We start from the raw sequence: 22,687 nt of genomic DNA on the forward strand, positions 1-22,687 counted from the left end.
AGTTTTGTTTTCCTCCAGCTGCGCTCCATTTTCTGGGGTGCTCTCTTTAGGGCGATAGTATGCTCATTATACCACGGTGTTGGACTGTTATCCTTTATCTTCCTTAAGCGTAAAGGAGCAACCATATCTAAAGTGCTAGAAAAGAGAGAGTCCATAGTTTCCGTTACATCATCAAGGTGTTCTGAGCTATTGGATATGCTGAGGAATTGAGATAAGTCAGGAGATTATTTACAAAGTAGTCTTTTGTGGTAGAGGTGATGGTTCTACCATATTTGTAACAAGGAGTTGAATTTACAGCTTTAGCTATATGGAATATACATGAAACTACTGTAGATAAAGATCTGAGATATCATCGCTCTGATGCAGAATTTCAACACCATTAACATCAATTCCATGTGACAGTATTAAATCTAGAGTATGATTTCGACAATGAGTAGGTCCTGACACGTGCTGTCTAACCCCTGTAGGGTTTGATACATAAATATAATTTAATTTAGCTCAAAGGGAATCATTTATGATTTTATAGGGAATTTGAACAGAATCACTGTTTTGCGGCTGATCACTGAGTCGGCAGCGATTCACTGAACGAGCTGTATAACATTAATTCTGCACTGGATATTAAAATCCAAAATATAGTGAAAACACTATTAATAAGCACAGTAACAAGATCGGCAGATTAAGACATTAACTTGTAAGCACAAAACACAAGATACTTCTCTTTAAATATAAATACGACTTTATTTATATAAACCTAAGACATAAACTAATCTAACACATGAACACAAGCAGTCACACATTCACACGTTGCAGAAAGAGAGAAAGGAGGAGTTTAGAGAATGAAAATGTGAAATCCCAAGTTTACAGCAATATGGGCTATTGCACAGACCCGAACAACCATCAATCACGTACTTAACCCTCGCATTGAGTTTCTCAATGAGGCTAAAATTTATATTAAATGCGCCAGTTCAGTTAGACCTGGAGGTACTTGCTTGCGTTGCCTTTGTGTTACAGGGATTCCCCTCTGTCGTCGTTGTTGCAGGAAAAGGGGTTTCCCGAGTTGGTGATTGGCTGGAAGTTCAGTAGTCGTTGAAGGGATGTCTTGGGTGTTGGCTGAGGATGCGGAGTTGGTCTGGTTGAAGTTTTGAGGCAGTCGCAGGCTTAAGTTGAACTCAGAGACAAGGCGTGGCGGCAAAACTTAAACTGAGAACACGAAACTCGCAACGGAAAATAAACTAAAATAAAAGAAAGAAAGAATGAAATGAGACTAGGTGGTTTTTCTTCTCATCGTGGTGTTAAGTAGCAACTGGCCTGTAGGCCAGAGCATGCTCAAAGAGCCCTAAAAAGCAGCGTCAAAACGCGGTGGCGAGAAGAGAGAAGGGCAGAAGGGCAAGACGGGAGAAGGGAAGAATTGATGGTGTCCTGAGGTTTTAAACTCGGCTTTTGGACACATCCCATCTGGTGTCTTGACCAATTAGATAGGCTATTATCTTAGCTAGGGTTGTTCCTTCCATCATAAATCAGCATGTTATCAGTCACATGGTCCGAATTTTACACACTCTTGCAAAGTATACATTTGGATGTGATTTCTATAACCAGAATATGATACATTTGACAAAGAATCAATTGGAAGAAACGTTTCAAGCTAGAATTGTCAAGCTCATACATACCAAACACGAATACCTTAAAGTCATTCAATAGTTATTAAAAAGACATACATAATATGTGCTTAAAACATGATAGTCTAATGTGTGGGTTACATACATAATATAGCATTATGCCTAGAAATGTCCTTTTAGGATGATTTTATATGCATATGAAAAAGAAAGTCTCTGTGTAGATCTGTGGAGACCAAAAGACATGTTCTTTGGACAGAGGAATTTCAGTCTGGTTCTTTGTCTTCTATGTGTGGGGGAAAAGTCAGTCTAAAGAAGCTTGTGATTTCTCTCGTGGAACACATGTGATGGCCATCTCTTTGACCATTAATCTTGATTATTTACCCCAAATTTGACGATCTCCTTCCTGCGTTGGACTAATCAATAAGTGTTCTTTTGTCTTAATGTTGCAAACTGTTCTGGAAGAGGCTTGTTGGTTAGGCTTGCTCCAGAGGTGAAGCTAGGAATCTGATTTACGACGTTGTCCTGTTTTCTTGGCGCCTCTCAGGAATTTCGGCTCCTCATGTTTCAATGTTCTAATCAAATCTTAGTTTTGTCTGACTCGTTCTGATCCTACACCCCAATAGAGTTTAGAATGTCTATAAATGCTGATCTCAAATAATCTTTTTTCATTATCAACATGGATATTAAAATCACCAACAATTAAGACTTTATCTGCAGCCAGCACTAACATCACAGGGGATTTCTCATTAACATTTGTTTCTCTGGATAACGTTATATGAAGCACCATTACTTCAAACGAATTATACTTGAAACCAGACCTCTGAGAAATACTGAAGGTATTGTTATAAACTGTAGCAACACCTCGCCCTTTACCTTTTAGACGTGGCTCATGTTTATAACAGTAATCTTAAGGGGTACACTCGTTTAAAGTAATGTAATCATCTGGTTTTAACCAGGTTTCTATCAAACAAAGCACATCTAGTTTATGATCAGTGATCATATCATTTACAAAAAGTGCTTTCGTAGAAAGGGACCTGGGGCCCGTTCTTCGTACGTCGCTTATTACATCTGAGATGATTTGAAAGATTCCAGATCTTCTAATCCTGATAACTGATCTCTGGCTAATTTGGTTCTTCAAATGAATTTGCGTATTAGATTAAAATATCTGGATTAAATTGTCTAAGATTACTGTGCGTTCTCGTGTTCCCCGAAAAGGGCAGATGTATCGATCCTTGAAACCACGATCAGCAATGCAGGCAAGACAGCAACGTAATGACATCATATCATTAAAAAAGACACCTGACGAAAAACTTGACAAATTTCTGGACCTTTATAAGGAAACAGCCAAGCAAAAAAAACTGCATAAATGTTATAATAGATAAATGAGATGTGCACTGTTTTTAATTTATTTGTAATTTTTTTTACATGATTCCTAATTATTTATACTTATGATTTCTAGTATTTGTACAGGCTTTACATTTTTATTTCATTGTTGTCAATTGTCAATTAGCAATTCATTTAATTTTATCTTTGAAGCAAATTTCTTATGTGACAGCATTAATTAAAGTTTCTTAGAGATCCAGTTATCTGCATCTCCTGAGCTCCATCAAGCCACTTCCATAATAGCTGTCATCGCTCAAATTAACGATTCAGAATGTATAGCATGTGTGTAAGACTCCAATTGTTACGGAGCCAACGAGACAAGAGGCGAGCGGATCCATTTGCAGGGTTTTATTTAAAGACATGGTCATAAATACAGGCAGGGTGGAACAATGGCAAACAGGTACAACACAGGCAAGACAAAGAATAATCCGAGGGCAAGCGTGGGTCTACGGTCGGTGAACAGTATCCAACAGGGCAAGGCAAAGGGTTAATCCAGGAAACACGGACAGGAATCAAAACATGAGGAGACAGGCAAGGCAAGACTAAGGCAACTAGGTAGGCTCCGTAGAGTAGTTATCAGCAAAGACTGTGATAAACGCTATACAATACTCGGCGATTATACTGAGGAAGTAAGGCGTGTAATCAGTGCATTCAGTGTGTGTAGGATCAGGTGAGCGTGTGATTAGTCCAATCAGCTGTGTGTGTGTCGTCAGTGCAATGGGTGATGGGAATTATAGTCTGTGGTGAAGTGCAACAGTCCATGTGGTGAGCGGGTGACCTCTGGTGGTCAACGAACAGAAGTGCATGGACAGGATTTGTGACACCAATACAATTATAAAGTAATTATTTCATCACTAATAAATCGTTCAATGAGTAAAACTGGCTGTGTCTATAGTATTATAGACTACACAACATCGTTATATTATATTATTATATTGTTATATTATTTTCAAATTAATTTGTATTATTATTATTTTTTTAATTATTGTCCCTGGACCAGTAGGGTACTCTTGTAATAAAGTAGCGATGGCTAGGACAGCTTTTAAGTATCAATTCTGCTTAAAAAGACGCAATCTAATCCTGTTTACATGAAATAAACCTGCTCCTAAGCAGGTTTAAACTTACGGATCCATTGCTATGACAGCAAGTCTAGGATGAGCTTCGAAGAACCAAATGATCCAAGATCAAGTGAAATCGTCAACAATCAAATCCAGCTAACTGAGTTAGCGACGTACAAAGAACGGACCCCTGATATTAAATAAACCAAGCTTTATCATTTGTTTATCTGTATTATATCTGTTTTTTTATTTGTGGAACATCAATTAAATTGTTACCCTTAAATTGGTTTGGACGTTTTTTGTATTTTCTAGATCGGGGAACAGACACAATCTCTATAGTGTGATAGCTAGGTGAGAGAGTCTCTTTGTGCTGAGAATTAGCTGACTTCTGTGACGTAAGGCTTTTATCCTGATGCGTTCATAATCATTACTTCTGCCGGCATGCTCTGGCAAACTTTATGTGCGTGCTTGAGTGTTGATTAGGCCAGGGCTTTTCAAACCTGTCCTTGAGGACCCCCAGCCCTGCACATTTGTATGTCTCCCTCATCTAACACACCTAAATCAACTCATCAGCTCGTTAGTGGAGATTGCAAGAACTAAATTGGGTGTGCCTGATAAGGTAGACATACAAAATGTGCAGGGCTGGGGTCCTCCAGGACAGGTTTGAAAACCACTGGATTAGGCTATAGGCAATTAAAGGCTCACTATTAGGATTTGTGTTTTATTAATATAAACGTGCAATAAGACGACTATCTCTTAAATTGAGCGACTACTAGTCGAACAGAAAAATCTTTAGTCAAGGGCAGCCCTAAAATAAATAGCCTAAATAAATGATACCATAATAGTTTTAGCGTAATTTATAGAAACATTAGTGTGCAGGGTTTTTTTTCTTTTCCTATGACATGAAAGCTTTTACATGGTTATTATCAGCATTACAAGTTAAAAATCATTGCTGCTTTTTGCAGTGCAAATTTAGTTTGGAAGCATGAAAATAACAGTAGGTTTTTGTCAGTTATTTCCAGATTGCTACATTTCTTACAGATTTCTGCTCATTCAAAATAAGATATAGGCTAGATAACGTAGTACTTATCCAGCTACAAATTCCTTGAGAACTAAAATCTCCTGCAAATGTCCATCGCCGTCATCATAACCTTCACATTCTTTCAGAAATATATTAAATGAATTAAACTATAAATTTAAATTATAATAAACAAACAAATATATATTATAAAAATAGACCGAGAAACAATAAATGCATTAAACTATACATTACAATTATAGCAAATGAATAAATCATATAAATGAAAAACTTCAAATAATGAATAAAACACAAATATAATAAATACATTAAATTATAAATTAAAATGCTCCATCGGGACAAGACCACGGGAATCAGATAAGCCCTGTACACAATCTGACATGGCTGCGGTTGGAATTGAACTGCGGGTTTCATCTGGTCAGAGGAGAACTGACCCCCGACTGAGCCTGGTTTCTCTCAAGGTTTTTTTCTCCATTCTGTCACAGAGGGAGTTTTGGTTCCTTGCCGCTGTTGCCTCTGGCTTGCTCAGTTGGGGACACTTAATTTCTAGCAATTATCGTCGATTTAAGTTAAAGCTACCCTTGAAGAGATAGCTAACCCAAAAATGAAAATTCTGTCATTAAATAGTCACCCTTGTGTGGTTTCACACCCGTAAGACTGTCATTCCTCTTTGGAACACAAACGAAGATATTTTTAAAGAAACAGAGAGCTTTCCGACCCTGCATAGACAGCAATGCAACTTACACAATCAAGTTCCAGAATGGTAGGAAAGACATCATTAAAGTAATTCATGTGACTCCAGTTGTTTTAACTAAATTTTATGAAGCGACGCGAGTGTTTGCGTCCAAAAAATAAATAAATAAAAACTAATTTACCACTTATTTACAAAAATATTGATCTGTAATGTGCATTCACAAGAGCATCACAACGCATGAGTGTTGTGTTCATGCGACAGAAGACAAAACTGAGGTTAAACCACTGGAGTCACATGGATTACTTTCACAATGTCTTTCCTATTGTTCTGGAACTTAAATGTGTAAATTGCGTTGCTGCCTATAGAGGGGTCAGAAAGTTCTCAGATTTCATCAAAAATATCTTAATTTGTGTTTTAAAGATGAACAAAGGTATTATGGGTTTGGAATGACATGAGGGTGAATAATTAATGACAGAATTTTCAGTTTTGGGTGAACTAACCCTTTAATGTTTGTGGAGTACAATTTGACTGGAAGGGTAAAACCAAGTTAATTTTCAATAGTTTGTTTGGTTACAGGTCTTTAGATCTAGCTTTCTGACTGTATGTGTGTGCTACAGTAAAAGCCGCACGTTAATTTAGAACGGTGACTGAACTGATTGTAATTATCTGCATTCATTGTTTTAATGCACACCTTCCAGTCAATCAGAGAGAATCAAAGAGTCCTCAAGCAAACTGTTGAGAGCTGATGTTAAACATTGAGAATAATTGCTGATATAACTAGATGTCTTTACCTTTCCACTGCCTCAGCTCTCTCTCTGTTTTCATGCTGAATTGGCACTAATATTGTAGATCTTCTTTTAGCTCTTTGACTTCATTTAACTCCTCAATCTCTTCATGTCTGAAGATCTCCTACATGGCTGAGGAGACAGGACTTGGTACACTTGATTTCTCCAGCACTCCCACAGGTCTTAGTTCCTGAAATACAATAGCAGCTATTATTTATTATAAACTATAAAGATAATAGTTAATAAAAGATCAATTAAATAAAGTAGATTACTGCTCACCATTATTTGAGTGCTTGTTTCAGCACAGCCATCATCTTCTGTTGAATTATATTTTTGGTCTTCTTTATTTTAGTTGTTACCAGTGTATTTTCCTGAAAATAGCAATCACACACTAAAAAAATTTCCATTTCCACACATTAATGTCACACTAAACCTAAATGCTGGTGTACAGTGCTGTGAAAAAATAAATCCTGATTTATTCTATTTTTGTGTATATCCAGTACTAAATATAGTCAGATATATTTTAATTACTTTACAGTGATAAAAAGAAAAATAATGATGCAAACAAAATTCACTTCTGCTGTGAAGCAGCTCTAAACAGTAAAAGTATCATTGTTCAGTTGAAATCAGTGTTGACTGATCAGTGTTAAAAATCATCAAATATAAAATAATTCCAATGCATCTACATAGCAATTCTGCAGAAAACAGTGGTGTCATCATCTAGCTCAGTTCAGTCCTTATCCAATACTCTCAGTGGAGTCAGATCAACAATATTGCTGACTATTATGTGTCCCCAAATAAGCAAGCCAAACGTCGACAGTGGCATGGAACCCAAACTCCATCAGGTGACAGAATGGAGAAAAAACCTTGGGAGAAAGTATAGTTTAGGGATCAGTTCTCCTCTGGCCAACAAATGAACATGGTGAGATTATGATTCAGGCTGCATCACAATTTAGTGTGAAATATACAGGACTGTCGGCCTACACGTATCTGGAGTTATTAATCTAATTTAAATACTATCTAAAATCAGGTTTACGTTTGTGGCTAACTAGAATGTGAGTGACCTTTAATGCATTTGCAGAAATAAAGTCTCACCAACATCTGTTGGGTGCCTTTTCACTTTCTCTCTTCTCCTCTTTCCTAATGCTTCCTCTGTTGCAAACGCTGAACACTTTTCAATGATTTTTTCCCACATGTCAATTAGGGGATGATGCTCTCCTAGAAACAAACAAACAAATACACAGAATATTAAATGCAATTTTGTTTATTCCATTATTGTAAATGATGTGCTGATGCTATTGGAATGAGAACTGAACTGAGCTGGACAATGACATGACTGATTTCTACAGATCTGCTTATAACAAATTGCTGAGCCACAGCAGAGTTAAATGCATCTATACACAGGGTTGTCACTATAGTTGGATTGAGATGTTTATGTTTTATTAGATTAGATTTTGACATTTTATAATGTAATTGTAATTTGTTTTATTATAGTAAAAATGTAGTAAAAAAGCATTAAACCAGTTGTTTTGTCTTCCTCACAGACTTCAGTGCTATTATAAGCTCCTTGTGCACTGACCCGCGTGCGTTACAGATCAGTACTGAAGCAGCGTTAATATAGAACGTAATTAAAGTCTCTAATTCACACCAATAGGTGTGTGTATTGTAGGAGCTAGACGACGTATGATCATGTGTGACGGTATAGTAGTGGTGTCCCAATTCTAAGGTGAATATTTTCACCCCTACCCCTTGGCACTCTGTTTCAAGGGACAAGGGGAAGAGGTATAAAATAGAATTAGGATTGGGCCAAAATGTTTTTGTTTACAAGCAGATACCCTGTTCTTTCTTTTGATGTTTTGTATGTTCAGATATTCATATAACAAAATATATACAAATTAATATTAATAACTAAATAGGGACATAGCAGTATACTTAAAGTATGATTTAAGGTCCACTTAAAGAAAACTTACAAGTATACTTTCAGTATAAAACTATTAAACTAGCTTTCACCTAGGGGTGCACTCACTTTTGTGGCCAGCGGTTTAGACATTAATGGCTGTGTGTTGAGTTATTTTGAGGAGACAGCAAATTTACACTGTTATACAAGCTGTACACTCACTACTTTAGATTGTAGCAAAGTGTAATTTCTTCAGTGTTGTCACATGAAAAGATATAATAAAATATTTACAAAAATGTGAGGGGTGTACTCACTTCTGTGGGATACTGTATGTAAGGATGGGGGATTCAAAGGGCAAAAGGTTGTGAACTACATAATTCTTCAGACATTAGCATGTGGACAAGCACCTTCTTGGTACTTGGAATTTTATTAAATTGCTTATATGCATAATACATAGTAAATGGTAAAAATATGTATAATTGTTCAAATAACGTTTTCTATAAGACAAATGTGTAACCCATTTCAGATTTTGCCCCTGGTGTCTAGTGACAATGTAGAAATTATGTCTCTGTTGACTTTTACGACATTTAGAAACAAAAATAAATACTAGTTATTGTAACTGCAGAAAATTACTATTATATACCACACTGAAATAAACTGCACTGTTTGGTTGATTTCAGAATGCCAAACAATATCATGTAGACTGTTGTGCTGTCTGTTCTTGTAGATTGTCTGGCTGTATGGTGACAGAGGAAGGCTGTCGTTATGTGTCTTCAGCTCTGAGTTCAAACCCCTCACACCTGAGAGAGCTGGTTCTGAGCTACAATCACCCGGGAGATTCAGGAGTCAAGTTGCTTTCTGACATTCTCAACCATCCTGACTGCACACTGGACAAACTCAAGTATGTTAAGCAGGTTTTTTTTTGGTTCTATTTTATTATTCAAATGATTCAGTATCCCTGTGTCAGATTGAAAAGTATGTAAAATATTTTAAAAAATGTGATACATTTGTTAATATTATTAATAAACTGGAAAAATGCTTAGCTGTTGTAACAATCAGTCCACTGAAGGCAAGTTGTAAGAACCCATGTGTAGCTTTTATTTAACAAAGTGCAAATACACTCAAATAAATTACATTAATTGAAAAGTGTACTATCCCAGTAGTAGTAAAGATGTTTGCTGTCGTAATGATGACAGTAGCGCACACAAATGTATAGCTGTTCCAGGCTCCGGCGGGGTTAGCGATCACACTGCATGCATACAGCGACCGAGCCCAACTCAACTGTGCTCTGGCTCACCTCTTCCAAGTGGGCCAGAGAGGGTTAAATGAACCGTGCCCAGGCATGGTACGGAGAGATTACACTCAGATTACCCCCTCCCCCACCCATCCAACTCCCACACTCAAACAAGATAATTAATATTACATACAAAATAACATTAAACTGATTATGTAAGCACTCAAATCTTAAATAACAACACTGATACATTTACAAATTATATTTGTATTAGGTGTGGCATGGTACATGTATTCGTACCGAACCATCACGGTACGGACATCTCGATTCGGTGCATGAAGCCTTACGACGAATACAGGCAATTCACCCCCAATCCAGAAGGGGGCGCCTGCAGTAATGCAATGCTGTTTGATAACCGCCAGCAGAAGAACAGCGAATGCCATGAGTTGCGCACTTGAAAACAAATCCCACTAGACAGTGACCATGTGCTGATTCTGAATGCATCTCTCACTGACAAAGGAGTATACTTTAAAGGCTTGCGCACTCAACTGTTTGCTAAAAGGTGCTTTGTGCTCGTGTATCCTACCCTCTCATTCGGCACACATCCAAATATTCCATAATATTTCCATATTTGCGATGTAACGTATCTGAATGCGAAACTATTATGTAAATGATAGGCTTTGTACTTCAGACGCGTTCCTACGGTGACACAGAGGCGCGCACACTGATGTTTGGCTCACTGTATTTTATTTTGATAAAGTACCAACTGCGCTGTCAAGTTTGCAATGCTGGAACTGATGTGTTGTGTGTGTGTGTGTGTGCGCGCACGCGCTCCAGCGCGATCACTTCAACTGTTTCCTTATACCAGCAGAATCAACTTTAAACACTTATTGTCTTATTAATAATCACTGTATAAAGGTCTGTTTTTATTTGTGTACACTCACAATGAAAACAAGACAAAACAAAACAGATTTTATATAACATGTAAAAAATTGTAATTTGCACTACTGTCTGTTCAAAATAAATGAAAAGCATAGTAGAACTGAGCATAGTAGATTTATTTTCTTTTCCTTTTGTAACGAAATCGTATTGAACCGTGACCCCCGAACCGAGGTACGTACCGAACCGTGACATCTGTGTGCCGTGCCACCCCTAATTTGTATATATATATATATATATATATATATATATATACATATATATATTAGCGCTGTCAATCAATCAAAAAATGTAATCGCGTTAATCACAGGACTGTCATGGACTGTGATTAATCATGATTAATCGTAAATTTAAAATACTAGGATTTACCTGTAAATGTGTTGAAAAAGAAATGCATGACAAACTAGTGTAAGGAAACAGAACCTTTCACACTTCCACCAGATATGAGACATTGTTTTTATTCAGCCATTATCAGCCTTTAAACTGGCAATAAAACGTTTACAAAGCCACATCGCTTCAATCCCAGTATACATTTACCCAACTATTATCAAAAGTATTTCAAAATAAATACAACAAAACATTTCTTGCAACCTTACGTGAAGTATTATGACAAAATGCATTATAAAGAAGAGTTGGACCTGTTCTGCAGGTGCATTAGAGCTAATATTAGCATCATGCTACATAAGACAATTTATGAGATTAATAGTACACTTTTACTGAGAACTCACTTCAAACTACCATCAAATGTTTGTAATAACTTCCTTTTACAGTCATATGTGGAATTTAGTCTTTTACGGTTGTTAAAATATGCTATTTACAGCCTTTTATATCGCTGCACAAATTATCATTTCAGATGTACACATTCAACTCAAGAAAATCACATACAGACCATATCTATCGTAATCGTGTGTTTATTATCTAATATAATCTATAGTAGGGATGTGCCCGAAGCCGAATACCTTATTCGGAAAGGCACGGATAGTAGCTTCAAAACGAATAACGGATTTATCCGAATAACAGAAAAAATATTCGGCAGACAATCACATGTTTGCTGGTCTGCGTTTGTTAAGATTTGTGCAATAATAATGGCTAGTACTGCTTTGATAGCGTTTGACAGTTTCGTACAGATAATATCATGGTGATTGTTGCGTTTGTCTAACGAATGTGGTCTCCTCAGCAATAAACTATCCACGCGCTCCTATTTTGATTGCTGCCTGTCAGTGCCAGTGAAGCAGTGTTGCCAGATATTGCTACAAAAAACAAACACAACCAATCTCCTGAAAAATGCAACAAAATAAGTTTAAATCTTGTATTTTGCAAATAGGATACATAATCTCTAACCTCAACCTTCATCTTCCCACTTTATTAATGCCCTAAAAATGCATTACATTAGCCATTTTCGTGAATGGCATTACATTTAATTATACAAGACGAAGAAAAGCGATGTTTGATCAAGGCTTTTGGAGGGTCCAAATGATTTGTTGCGCTCTGTTGATAAAAAACTTGTAAATGATCACAGACTCCCACAACATATGATCTTACTTGATTGTTACTTAAAGTTCAAGCAAGCTTTATTGTCATTCTGCTATGAGTAGGCTACTGAACACTTTCTTTCCATTTCTATTTTTTTTTCTTTTTTTCTACTAGTGCTCTTATTTAAAGGGGTGGTTTATTGCAATTTCACTTTTTAACGTTAGTGTGTAATGTTGCTGTTTGAGCAGAAACAACATCTGCAAAGTTGCAGCGCTGAAAGTTCAATGCAAACAGAGATATGGTCTTTCAAAATTCTGGAAGTTTAATGCCTACAAAAACGGCTGGTAAGGGACTACAACGAACTACTTCCCAGGTCTGATACGTCACTGACCCAGATAAACCCCGCCCTCAGGAACATGTAAGGAAGGGGGCGAGGCCATGCTGTGCTGCTTTAGAGAAGAGGAAGAGAAAACTAGGGGTGCACATAAAAATCTATTCATATATGAATCGCGATTCTGTCTTCTAACGATTCTAATGGATTCGCAAGTTTCAAAATCAATGTTCTAAAACAGCCGTTCTTAATACTGTTCCTCGCGTCGCCCTGCTCTGCATCTCTCTCTCTCTCTCTCTGCATCTCTCTCTCTCATTCACATCGTCAGATCAGCTACATTTTCACATAGCAATGAGAAGCGTTATACATGGACGCGTGTGCGGTTGCCGTACTGTATTAAAGCTTTAATCATAATAAAACCGTATATTAAAAGCTAACATTAGTAGCATTATAACAGCGCATCTAAACGTATGAGACAACAAACAAACAAACAAACATACCATTAAGAGCCGTGCTTGCACAGGTTCTGCGCGATTCTCTTCACTAATATCCTCTGCGTCTCAATCGGGCTCAAATTGATAAGCAATATACACGTTTTTATATTGTTATAAATCATTGTTTACAATACAACTGGAGCACATGCCACTGAGCTGAGGGGCGGGGCATTTAGATGCACGCTCGGCGGTTTAGTGAATCACAACACACTGAGCCAGCTAACCAATCAGAGCCCATCACGTATTTCTGAGGGAGGGGCTTCATAAAAACAGGAAGTAATCGAGGGGTTTGTCAGAGAAGGGGTCAGAGCGGTGTGGAATAAAGGTAAATTATATGAAAAATAATGCTTTTTTAAAAAAATGAAGCATGAACACATGTTAGACTGCACCCCATAAACACAATCAAGCCTAGAAAAAAAAACAGTAATCCACCCTTTTAAGATTGTGGATGCTTGTCTCTTGTCAAATTTGTACACAAAGTTTCACTGGAAAATAAGAAGAATAAAGTATAAATAAATTTTTCTATTTTGATAAAGTTTTAAATAGAAGATATTTACAATGTTATAATTTTAATAAAAAATAATACTTTCTTTAGTTATACAAGGCTTATTTGTTAAATGAAAATTACGAATCGAACAGATTTGCATTTAAAATGGTATTTTCATGTAATTTGACGAACTTCCAGATTAAGCCACGCACACTTCCGGATCTATCTGCATACAGATACAGATACAAATAATTTTGACATTATCACAGATAATGTCGACACACGACACACTGAACATTTAATAATGCATTAACACAAAGACGCACACCTTTCAGACCAGTTTCACATGAAACATGATTTCTCGACTGCCACAAATACTGCCTAAACAAAATACTGATTTTGTGCACTTTTTATGTACCAATATTTAAATTGGCCTTCGAACTTGCATGGCAAAAAAAAGCCTTACCTTGCCAAAACATGGGCAGGATTGATCAAATGGCATTGTTGAGCTCTCCAAATCCAAATGCAAACTTTGCATGCAACAATCAGAGGCAGCAATTGACAGTGCTCTGATCCAATGGCATACAGGCATCGTCAGAATGACAGTCTTCTAGCCCAATGATGTTGGGGGATCCAATGGGGGCGGCAATCATATTTCAGGGTGTCCGTGCCACTCTTGATCACAACCCTGTTAAAATGTAGCGGCAGTACGTGCGCTCATTGGCGCCCCTCCAGCTGGTGGTGCTCTAGGCGACTGCCTAGGTTATATGCCTAGAAACAGTACTGATTACATTAATCAAACGAACTGGGCTTTGGGGGTCAAACGTGCTCGGGCACGGTTCAGAGCACCAAGTGTGAGTACACCCGTTTTAATACTTTTGTCCCAATTTTGATAAATTGTTACTGATTTTAATGCATGAAGAAGGTTAACTAGAGGTGTAGTCAAGACCAGACCCTCCAAGACCCAAACCAAAACCAAGACCATTTAAGAGTAGAATTAATGAGATATTTCAGTGTTTAATTAATGATTGAGCATTAGCAAACACTTAGCAAACACTTCTTGTTAACAAGAAGAATCACTGAAGGAAATAGGAACAGGAACAATGTCTTATAGCATGCTATAAGACATATGTCTATATCAGATGTGAATGGCGCGACCTGACAAAAACAAACAAAGTATTATAATCAGTGATGCGCTCTACACTGGATGAGGCATGTTGAGATATGACCCGTTCAATCTCTGAAATACTCCAAGCACTCGCACTACTTCTGAACATGAAGAGCAAATGGATTTGCGGTGCTCGCTCTGTTGCATTCAGTGTAGACACAATGTCAGAAAGGATGTGTATTACATTTCAAATAAATGTTGTTCTTTTGAACTTTATTTTCATCAAAGAATCCAGGAAAATTGTACACAACTTTTTTTTAACATTAAGTAAAATATTTCTTGAGCAGCAAATCATCATGATTCTTGAAGGATCATGTGACACTGAAGACTAGAATAATGATGGTGAAAATTCATTTTTCCTCACTGGAATAAATGACATTTTAAAATATGTTCTAACAGTTCAACAGTTTTTTTTAAATTGTAATAATATTTCACAATTTTTTTTTTTTATCAAATAAATGCAGCCCTGGTGAGCATATGAGACATCTTTTATATATTAATCTCCGACAAGCTAGTTTTATGTTTTTACATGAATTTTCACTGTTTTTCATATTGTTACTTTTTGGGCAAATTGCTTGGAACCCAATGTCAGTTAATTTGACCCACAACAACAACAACAAAAAATTACCAATTTTTTTTTTTTTTTTTTTTTAAACCAACAGGAGAGTTAACATTAGAATTAAGGTTTTGTATGCCATTTAAGAGTTCTTAAGAACCTGTGGTTATCTTTTGTTACATAAGACAAAAGGATAGCGAAATACCACATCTCTCATTCAAAGACACTGAGCAGTGATTGCGAGTGACATCAAGACATAGGAACATCATATACCAAATAATTAATGGTTCCCAACCACGTTCCTGGAGGCCATGCAAAACTGCATATTTTGTATCCCTGCATCTCAATTCACCTACTTGTACCGCGCCCTAAAAGTATGTACTCAAAAGTACATACTTTTGAGTGTGTAGCAAAAGAGTAGGCAAGCTTTGGGACAAACTATCCTGTCATAAAACTGTGTCTTTCACCGATGCTCTCTGTCATGTCCTGACACCATAAACTGACATGTCAATCATCTTGTCACATTTATTATCCTCCACATTTCATTAATTTAATTTCCTACCTATTGGAGAATGAGTCATGGGTCTTTGATGCAGAGACTCTCCTCATATTAATGGATAATGATGCATTTAAAAGTTAAAGTCCTAAAGGATCTTTTTAAAAGTTCACATTGTTAATGCAGATTAAATAAAACACAGATAACACTAAATAAATATTTTTTATCAGGTTAAATTTTGATTATTAGTCACTCATCCTCAGTCGCGATAATTCGCCATGTTTTGTAGTTTTTTAACGGTTTTTACTCATGTTTGTAGTTCTGAATGAATCCTCCTCCAAGTTAAATGGGTTGTGGGCCTGAATGCACACTTCGAAAACCTGCCGGAAATAGTAGATTATCCGGGGGGACTCTTGGCATACTCTTTCCAACATACTAAGCTTTGGGACACACTTATTTTAATCTCACATACTATTTAGGATGGATAGTATGGACATAGAGACGTTCCATGTCTCCTTTGTCTGACACACCCATTTCAGATCTTGGAGTTTCCACTAATGAGCTGAATCAGGTGTGTTTGGTTAAAGAGACATTGAAAACGTGCGGTGTTGCGGGGCCTCCAGGAATGTGGTTGGGAACCACTAAGTCATGGGTGTCAAACTCAGTTCTTGGAGGGCCGGAGCCCTGTAGAGTTTTGTTCCAACCCTGCCCCAGCACACATACCATGTAGTTTTCAAATAAGCCTCAAGGACTTGATTAGTTCGACCAGGGGCTTGTACCATGAAGCCGGTTTAGCTGGCTAGCCAGGTAAGTTTCAGTTTAATTTGCGCCAACTCTGGGTTTTAGGTACCACGGAAATTGGCTTGGCTTTTAGCAGTGTTCATCGCCATAGTAACTTACGCTCCACAGCTAACCTGCAGGTTATGTTCTGGTTTAGAGATCTCAAACCGAAATTTGACCAATCAGCTTCAAGCAAAGTGACACATCTCTGACACAATAAAGCCACTCCTCCAGTTTATCTTACTCCAAATTAAAGGATGCTACATAGGCAAACATTTTTAAAGATAAAATCATCTGATTTTTAGAGATGATTATTTTTATATTTATTTTATAATTATTTATATAATTATTATACCCTTAATTCATTACACAAGACAGCTTAGTTTAATAGTAATTAAGCTTTTATTTAAAATCAATGTAAACATATAAATAATATAGATAATATGCAATATAAATAAGTTTTAGAATCAATAGCTTTAAACATGACTATGAGCTTAGATTTCAAAGTGTTTTTATACCTATAAATATTATCAACTCTATAAACTAACTTTTACTTGCACTTATATGGTAAGATTTTTTCTTTAAGTTTTCCACTTTCATGGATAGATCTTTTCATGATCATGTTGTGTAAATGTGTTTAAATTCTTCATATTGTTCAATCTTTTAATCTTCGCACTGACTCTCAGAAGTGAATCATAGTTTTAAGGCATGTGATTGGCTGCTCATTACTGATGTCACACTTTCATGTGATCAAGCCTGAGTTGACAGAGAAAGTTGATGATCAGCTTCATGGTACCAACAAAGCCGGATTGGACTGGTTTGGTTTTGTCAACTCAAAACTAATCCTGTAACCCTGAATTTGTTCAGCTACCATCATGGTACAGGCCCCAGGTGTGTTTAATTAGGGTTATATCTAAACTCTGCAGGTCTCCGGCCCTCCAGGAATTGAGTTTGACACCTCTGCACTAAGTCATTAGTCTCAAACTCAATTCCTGGAGGGCCACATCTCTGCACAGTTTAGCTCCAGCCCTAATCAAACACACCTGATCCAGCTAATCAAGGTCTTCAGGATCACTAGAAACTTAAAAGCAGGTGTGATATGGAGCTGGTTGGAGCTAAACTGTGCAGAGCTGTGGCCCTCCAGGAATTGAGTTTGAGACCAATGCACTAAGTTACACATTTAGTCCTATAGATATCGCACACTAACAATTTATAATTAAGAACTGATTAATTATTCAACCCTGCACTATGTGGATTTAAACTGAATATGACACTGTGTGTTTTATAGTGTGGATCATGGAGAAGAGTTCAGGATTACAGCAGGACTACAAAAATGTATGTCTACAGACACACACGCACATGTGCACACACACACACACACATTTACTTAGCTATCTAAATAGGGACATTACATAGACTTTTATTGTTTTTATATACAGATAGTTACACATTTTACAACCTAACCCTAGTTAAGTAGGTACACACACACAGCTTTAGTGTTGTTGTTTGATATATAAATGTCTGTATTCTTGTGTTCAGATGCCTGTGATCTCACAGTGGATCCAGACACATCACACAATCATCTCATTCTGTCTGAGGAAAACAAAAAGGTGACACATGTGAGAGAATATCAGTCATATCCTGATCATCCAGAGAGATTTGACAAGACTCTTCAGGTTCTGTGTAGAGAGAGTCTGTCTGGACGCTGTTACTGGGAGGCTGAATGGAGTGGAGATGCTGTTATATCAGTGACATATAAAGGAATCAGCAGGAAAGGACGGAGTGATGATTGTGTGTTTGGACGCAATAAGAACTCCTGGAGTCTGAGACGCTCTAATGACAAATTTACTGTGTGTCACAATAACAAGTTCACTGACATTTGTGTCTCTTCAGGCTCATGTTGTAGAGTAGGAGTGTATGTGGACGTGTCCGCTGGCACTCTGTCCTTCTACAGTGTCTCTGACACACACAAACTCACACGATTGCACACATTCACTTCCACATTCACTGAGTCTCTCTGTGCTGGATTTAGGGTTTATGGTTTGAACTCCTCAGTGTCTCTGTGTGAGATTAAAAACGGTAAGAAACAACAAAGATGACACACCCAGCCCACTCTCTCTTTGAACTGTTGCCCTCTGGCTGGCGCTACAGAGCACCGACCACCAGAACAGCCAGGCACAAGAAATTTTTCAGCCTGAACAGTTAAAACTTTCATAACTATACAGTATCCACCATAACTATGCATTTGTAAATAACCTAAAAATAGTTTTAAGCCGTCGTTTTGAGTCTCATTGCTTATTCGTCATCGGACAGGGCTCCCCCTTCTGGTGCAGCAGAGCCACAGCTCCCTTAGGTCGCAGTGGGAGCCTATGGCGAGAGATATGTGACAGGATTACCTGCCTAAGTAGACAGTCGTGTACTTTTACGTGTGAGAAGGGTACTTCGCCTCAACAGACACGTTGTCTCGGCAGACGTGTGACACCAACGTTGTTGATAAGTACGTCGCTGCGTTAGACTTGTGCTCTAAATAATACATTGTCAGCAGAGCTGTAATTTTACCAAGTATTATACAGTAATAAAAATTTAAGATGAACATGTAATATAACAAGTAATAAAAAGTAATATCTTAAGTATATTTTGATGCTTATAGTCTTGTATTTTATTTAACTTTAAGGGATGTATTTGTATTTTACTTAAAGGGATATTAACCAAAATCAAGAACTTCATAACCAAGTAATCACTGAGTAATCATTTACTTTTCTTCATGTCATTCCAGTCCTGTATGATTTTTTCTTCTGTGGAACATAAAAGTTGTTCTGAGACTTTTCCTATTATGCAAGACTTTTTCATGTCCCTCAAAGATATGATTCCTGGCTTCTTTATGATCAGCACAATGGCTCATTTCACTGAATTTTACAAAAACTATCAACACTAGAGTAGTAACTAGGTCCGGACGTTATGTCAAAAGTTTTGATTGATGGCCCTCAGCTGTTAACCTTTGCCCTTAGGGATTAACCTCTAACCTTTTTAATGATCACCAGATGCATTATGACTTTTGTTATGACATGTGTTATGACGTCTGTTTGTAATATATCATGATTATATGTCCTCAAATAAGAGAGTGGTTACATTGTCCGTTAATGTACAGCAGAAGTGTTATGACATCTGTTTTGTAATATATATCCAGCTTGTGTAAACTGTTTAAACTGAACTTTAATGATCGGCAGCTGTGTTATGCCATCTGTTTTGTAATATATGTCCAGACTAGAATAATTAACCTGTGACCTCAGCACTGAAATAAGAGATTGTCCTTAAATGTTCACCAGATGTGTTATGCCATTGTTTGTAACATATATCCGGAGTACAGTTATTAATCTGCGACCTCCGTCATGGAACATGAGATTTGTTTAAATCGGTCATGTCAAAATTTATCTTTTTAGGGTTGTTTCGATCTTATTCGTCCGGGACAGCTGCAGGACACATGTGCATGGTATCCAATGGCACACCATCATCGCAGGGGTTTTGGCCAGTCTACATGAATGTGAGAAAAGAGATATAGGTTTAATGCTAAAAATAAGTAAAAGAAAAAAACTATTTTAAGAGATCAGAACTATTATGTATATATCTCTATTAAGTTCAAGTTCAAGCTGCTTTATAGTCAATGCATTTTAGATGTGTAAAATATAATTACATTACCAAAGGAGTCAATAAATGAGTAATAATGCAATAAAAAATCTCTCTTTTAATAAATATTGTTTGTAAGTGATCTTAATTATGATGACTCAAGAAATATCCTCATAAATCACATTTACGTTCTTATATCAGAGTAATACCTATGTCATTATGCAATTTTGTATCATGATAAGTCATTTAAACAAGCACGTGCATAGAGAAATATTTCAAACTAAAGAGAGACTTATCTCTATTTTAAAGAGTATGGTAATAAAATATATAATTATATATTTCAGCATAGTAACATGTTACTGAAGCAAATCATTTATCATACATTTTAAACATGTATTCAACATTTATTTATTGACCTTATAAAACACATCATTCTCTTCTTTTAGAGAAGATAGTAGCAAATAAAACTGTGATTATATATATAACACACTGTATAAAATAAACATTTACTAGTTTTAGATGACAATATAAAAACGCTGTACATTTTTCAGAGTGCTTAGAGGTAGGCTAGATTTTTAAGCAATGACATCAATTCCGCGAATGAAATGTTTTCAATAAAAAAGATAAATATAAAAATAAAACAAAAACAAGGCCCACTCAGAGACGGGGAGGAGTCTCTGCAGTCCATGACAGCTCATGTGTCAAGTTAGTCTGCTACCCCTTTTCCAGAGTGTTCATCTTCATCTTAAAAATGTATTATTATTATTAAAGTATACTCTTAAGAGTATAAATAAGATCTTTCAAAATTAAAAGATTGTTTAGACGAAACCTTAGAGATTTAAAATCAAATATTTTACTTATCTGTTTGCAAATTTATCCTAAATTATCATTTTTAAAGGAAACTTGTTCTTAGTTTATTTTATTAGCCTTTTCTGAACCGACCTTTATCAGCGTGATAAATATCATATACTATTAATATACTATTGGTTATCTATACTGAAAAATATATGTAGAAAGTTACAGTATGTGATGTATCCGCTTTGTATGCCGGTCTTTGAAGAGAGATTTTATGACTTTTGTAGGCACCAATCCTTTCCCCCATAACGTTCCGGATCATTTAAAATGTTTAAGTCAACTACAGACATGTGAAAAGCCTTTACAAAATCATCCATGTCACCATGATGCGCATTCTTTGGAGTTGTAACCGACGCTTGAATGAATCAGCACATGTGAGGAACATCTGTGGATCAATGGGTCTCCTGAGAATATTTAATTGCACTTAAAAAAGCACAGAACAAGCTAAATGAAAAAGCGTACACCACACCAGACTCCTGGTGTCCTGCGTTAGAAAATACCTACACTGTTAAAACCTATATACTGTACAATATGTTACATTTTAAGGTGGCTCGTGTTTCGCGTGATTGTATGTATGTATATGATTTTACTTTTCTTATTTTTACAAAGATTCAATTCAATTCCTACTAAATATAAGGCCAAAACTGTCAGGGATCAGTCACCATCACAACAGTCACCACCCAGCATAATCACCCGATCACAATCACCTGACTTCTGATTGCACGCACCTGCTGACACTAATCAACACCACTATATACACACACACACTTCCATACCCCACATTGTCCGGTCTACCGTTCACTATATGGACAGTTTTGGACTCTCTCCACGCTCCCGACCTACCTCGAAGCTTACCCATTAGATTCCTTGCCGATTCTCCCTCGAAGACTTCGACCCCCTATCCGAACCTGCAAACAAAGACACTACTATATCAGCCACAGCTAAGCAATCTGAACTCCATATACTTGCTCACTCACCTGCTTTTGGTCACTCCCGATCCTGATTCCCCGATTCCCTTCAATAAACCTGTTTGTTATTACTCACCAGTTGTGTGTACCATGCTTTGTGACAAAAACATGATATTACAAAAGAAATCATGCTGACAAATGTGGTTGTAGCAGTGTTTTTTAAAAATTTAATTATTTTTAAAATAATCCAAAGAGATCCACACATACACACACATTTGTTTTTGTGAAAAGTGGGGACATCCCATCGGTGTAATGATTTTTATACTGTACAAACTGTATGTGCTATTGCCCTACACCAGGGATCGTAAGTGAGTTTGGCATCGGGCCAAAAAAACCTTTCACCACTAGATGGCGGGCCAGAACTGAGTCAAAGAATAATTTAAGAAATTAATTGATGAAAAATGCAACTAGAATTGCCTGTGACTTTTACAGTGTATTTTGTAACTGGTAGTGAGCTGTTACTCTGTGTTAAACCCTGTAGTAAGACTGTCATTAACAAAACACCACATTTGTGTAGCGCTGTCCGGCAGAGTATGTGAGCGGAGTGGAGCGGCAACAATTCCCCCTCCGCACTCAGAGCATTTAATAATCACGCCGCTCCGGCTCCGCTCCAGGTTCACCATTTCCAGCTCCCGCTCCTCTCCTTGCTCACTGATATCAGAAACACCGCTCCGTGTCTAAAGTATTTCAGTATGTTTGAAAAACCACAGTTCTGTTCGTATATTAAACAATAAAATAACAGGAGAGTTTCAACGTGCCTTATTGGAACACTAGTGTTCAAACTTTTTTCCTACCACATGACAAGCTATG

The 22,687-nt window shown here is 36.9% G+C and overlaps 1 protein-coding gene across 2 annotated transcripts in view; it reads left to right on the forward strand.

Annotated features, from left to right (window-relative positions):
- Positions 1 to 19,065, forward strand: part of LOC131525530 (NACHT, LRR and PYD domains-containing protein 12-like) — a 36,487-nt gene extending 17,422 nt beyond the window's left edge. For both annotated transcript variants that reach the window (XM_058753254.1, XM_058753255.1), the window contains 3 exons: positions 9,200 to 9,373; positions 17,719 to 17,765; positions 17,970 to 19,065. In XM_058753254.1, coding sequence (XP_058609237.1) covers positions 9,200 to 9,373; positions 17,719 to 17,765; positions 17,970 to 18,529 — 781 coding nt within the window. In that variant the 3' untranslated portion in view covers positions 18,530 to 19,065. The remainder of the gene's footprint in view (positions 1 to 9,199; positions 9,374 to 17,718; positions 17,766 to 17,969) is intronic.
- Positions 19,066 to 22,687: the final 3,622 nt, after the last annotated feature.

Source organism: Onychostoma macrolepis, chromosome 19 (genome assembly GCF_012432095.1).
Source record: "Onychostoma macrolepis isolate SWU-2019 chromosome 19, ASM1243209v1, whole genome shotgun sequence".
Lineage (NCBI taxonomy): Eukaryota > Metazoa > Chordata > Actinopteri > Cypriniformes > Cyprinidae > Onychostoma > Onychostoma macrolepis.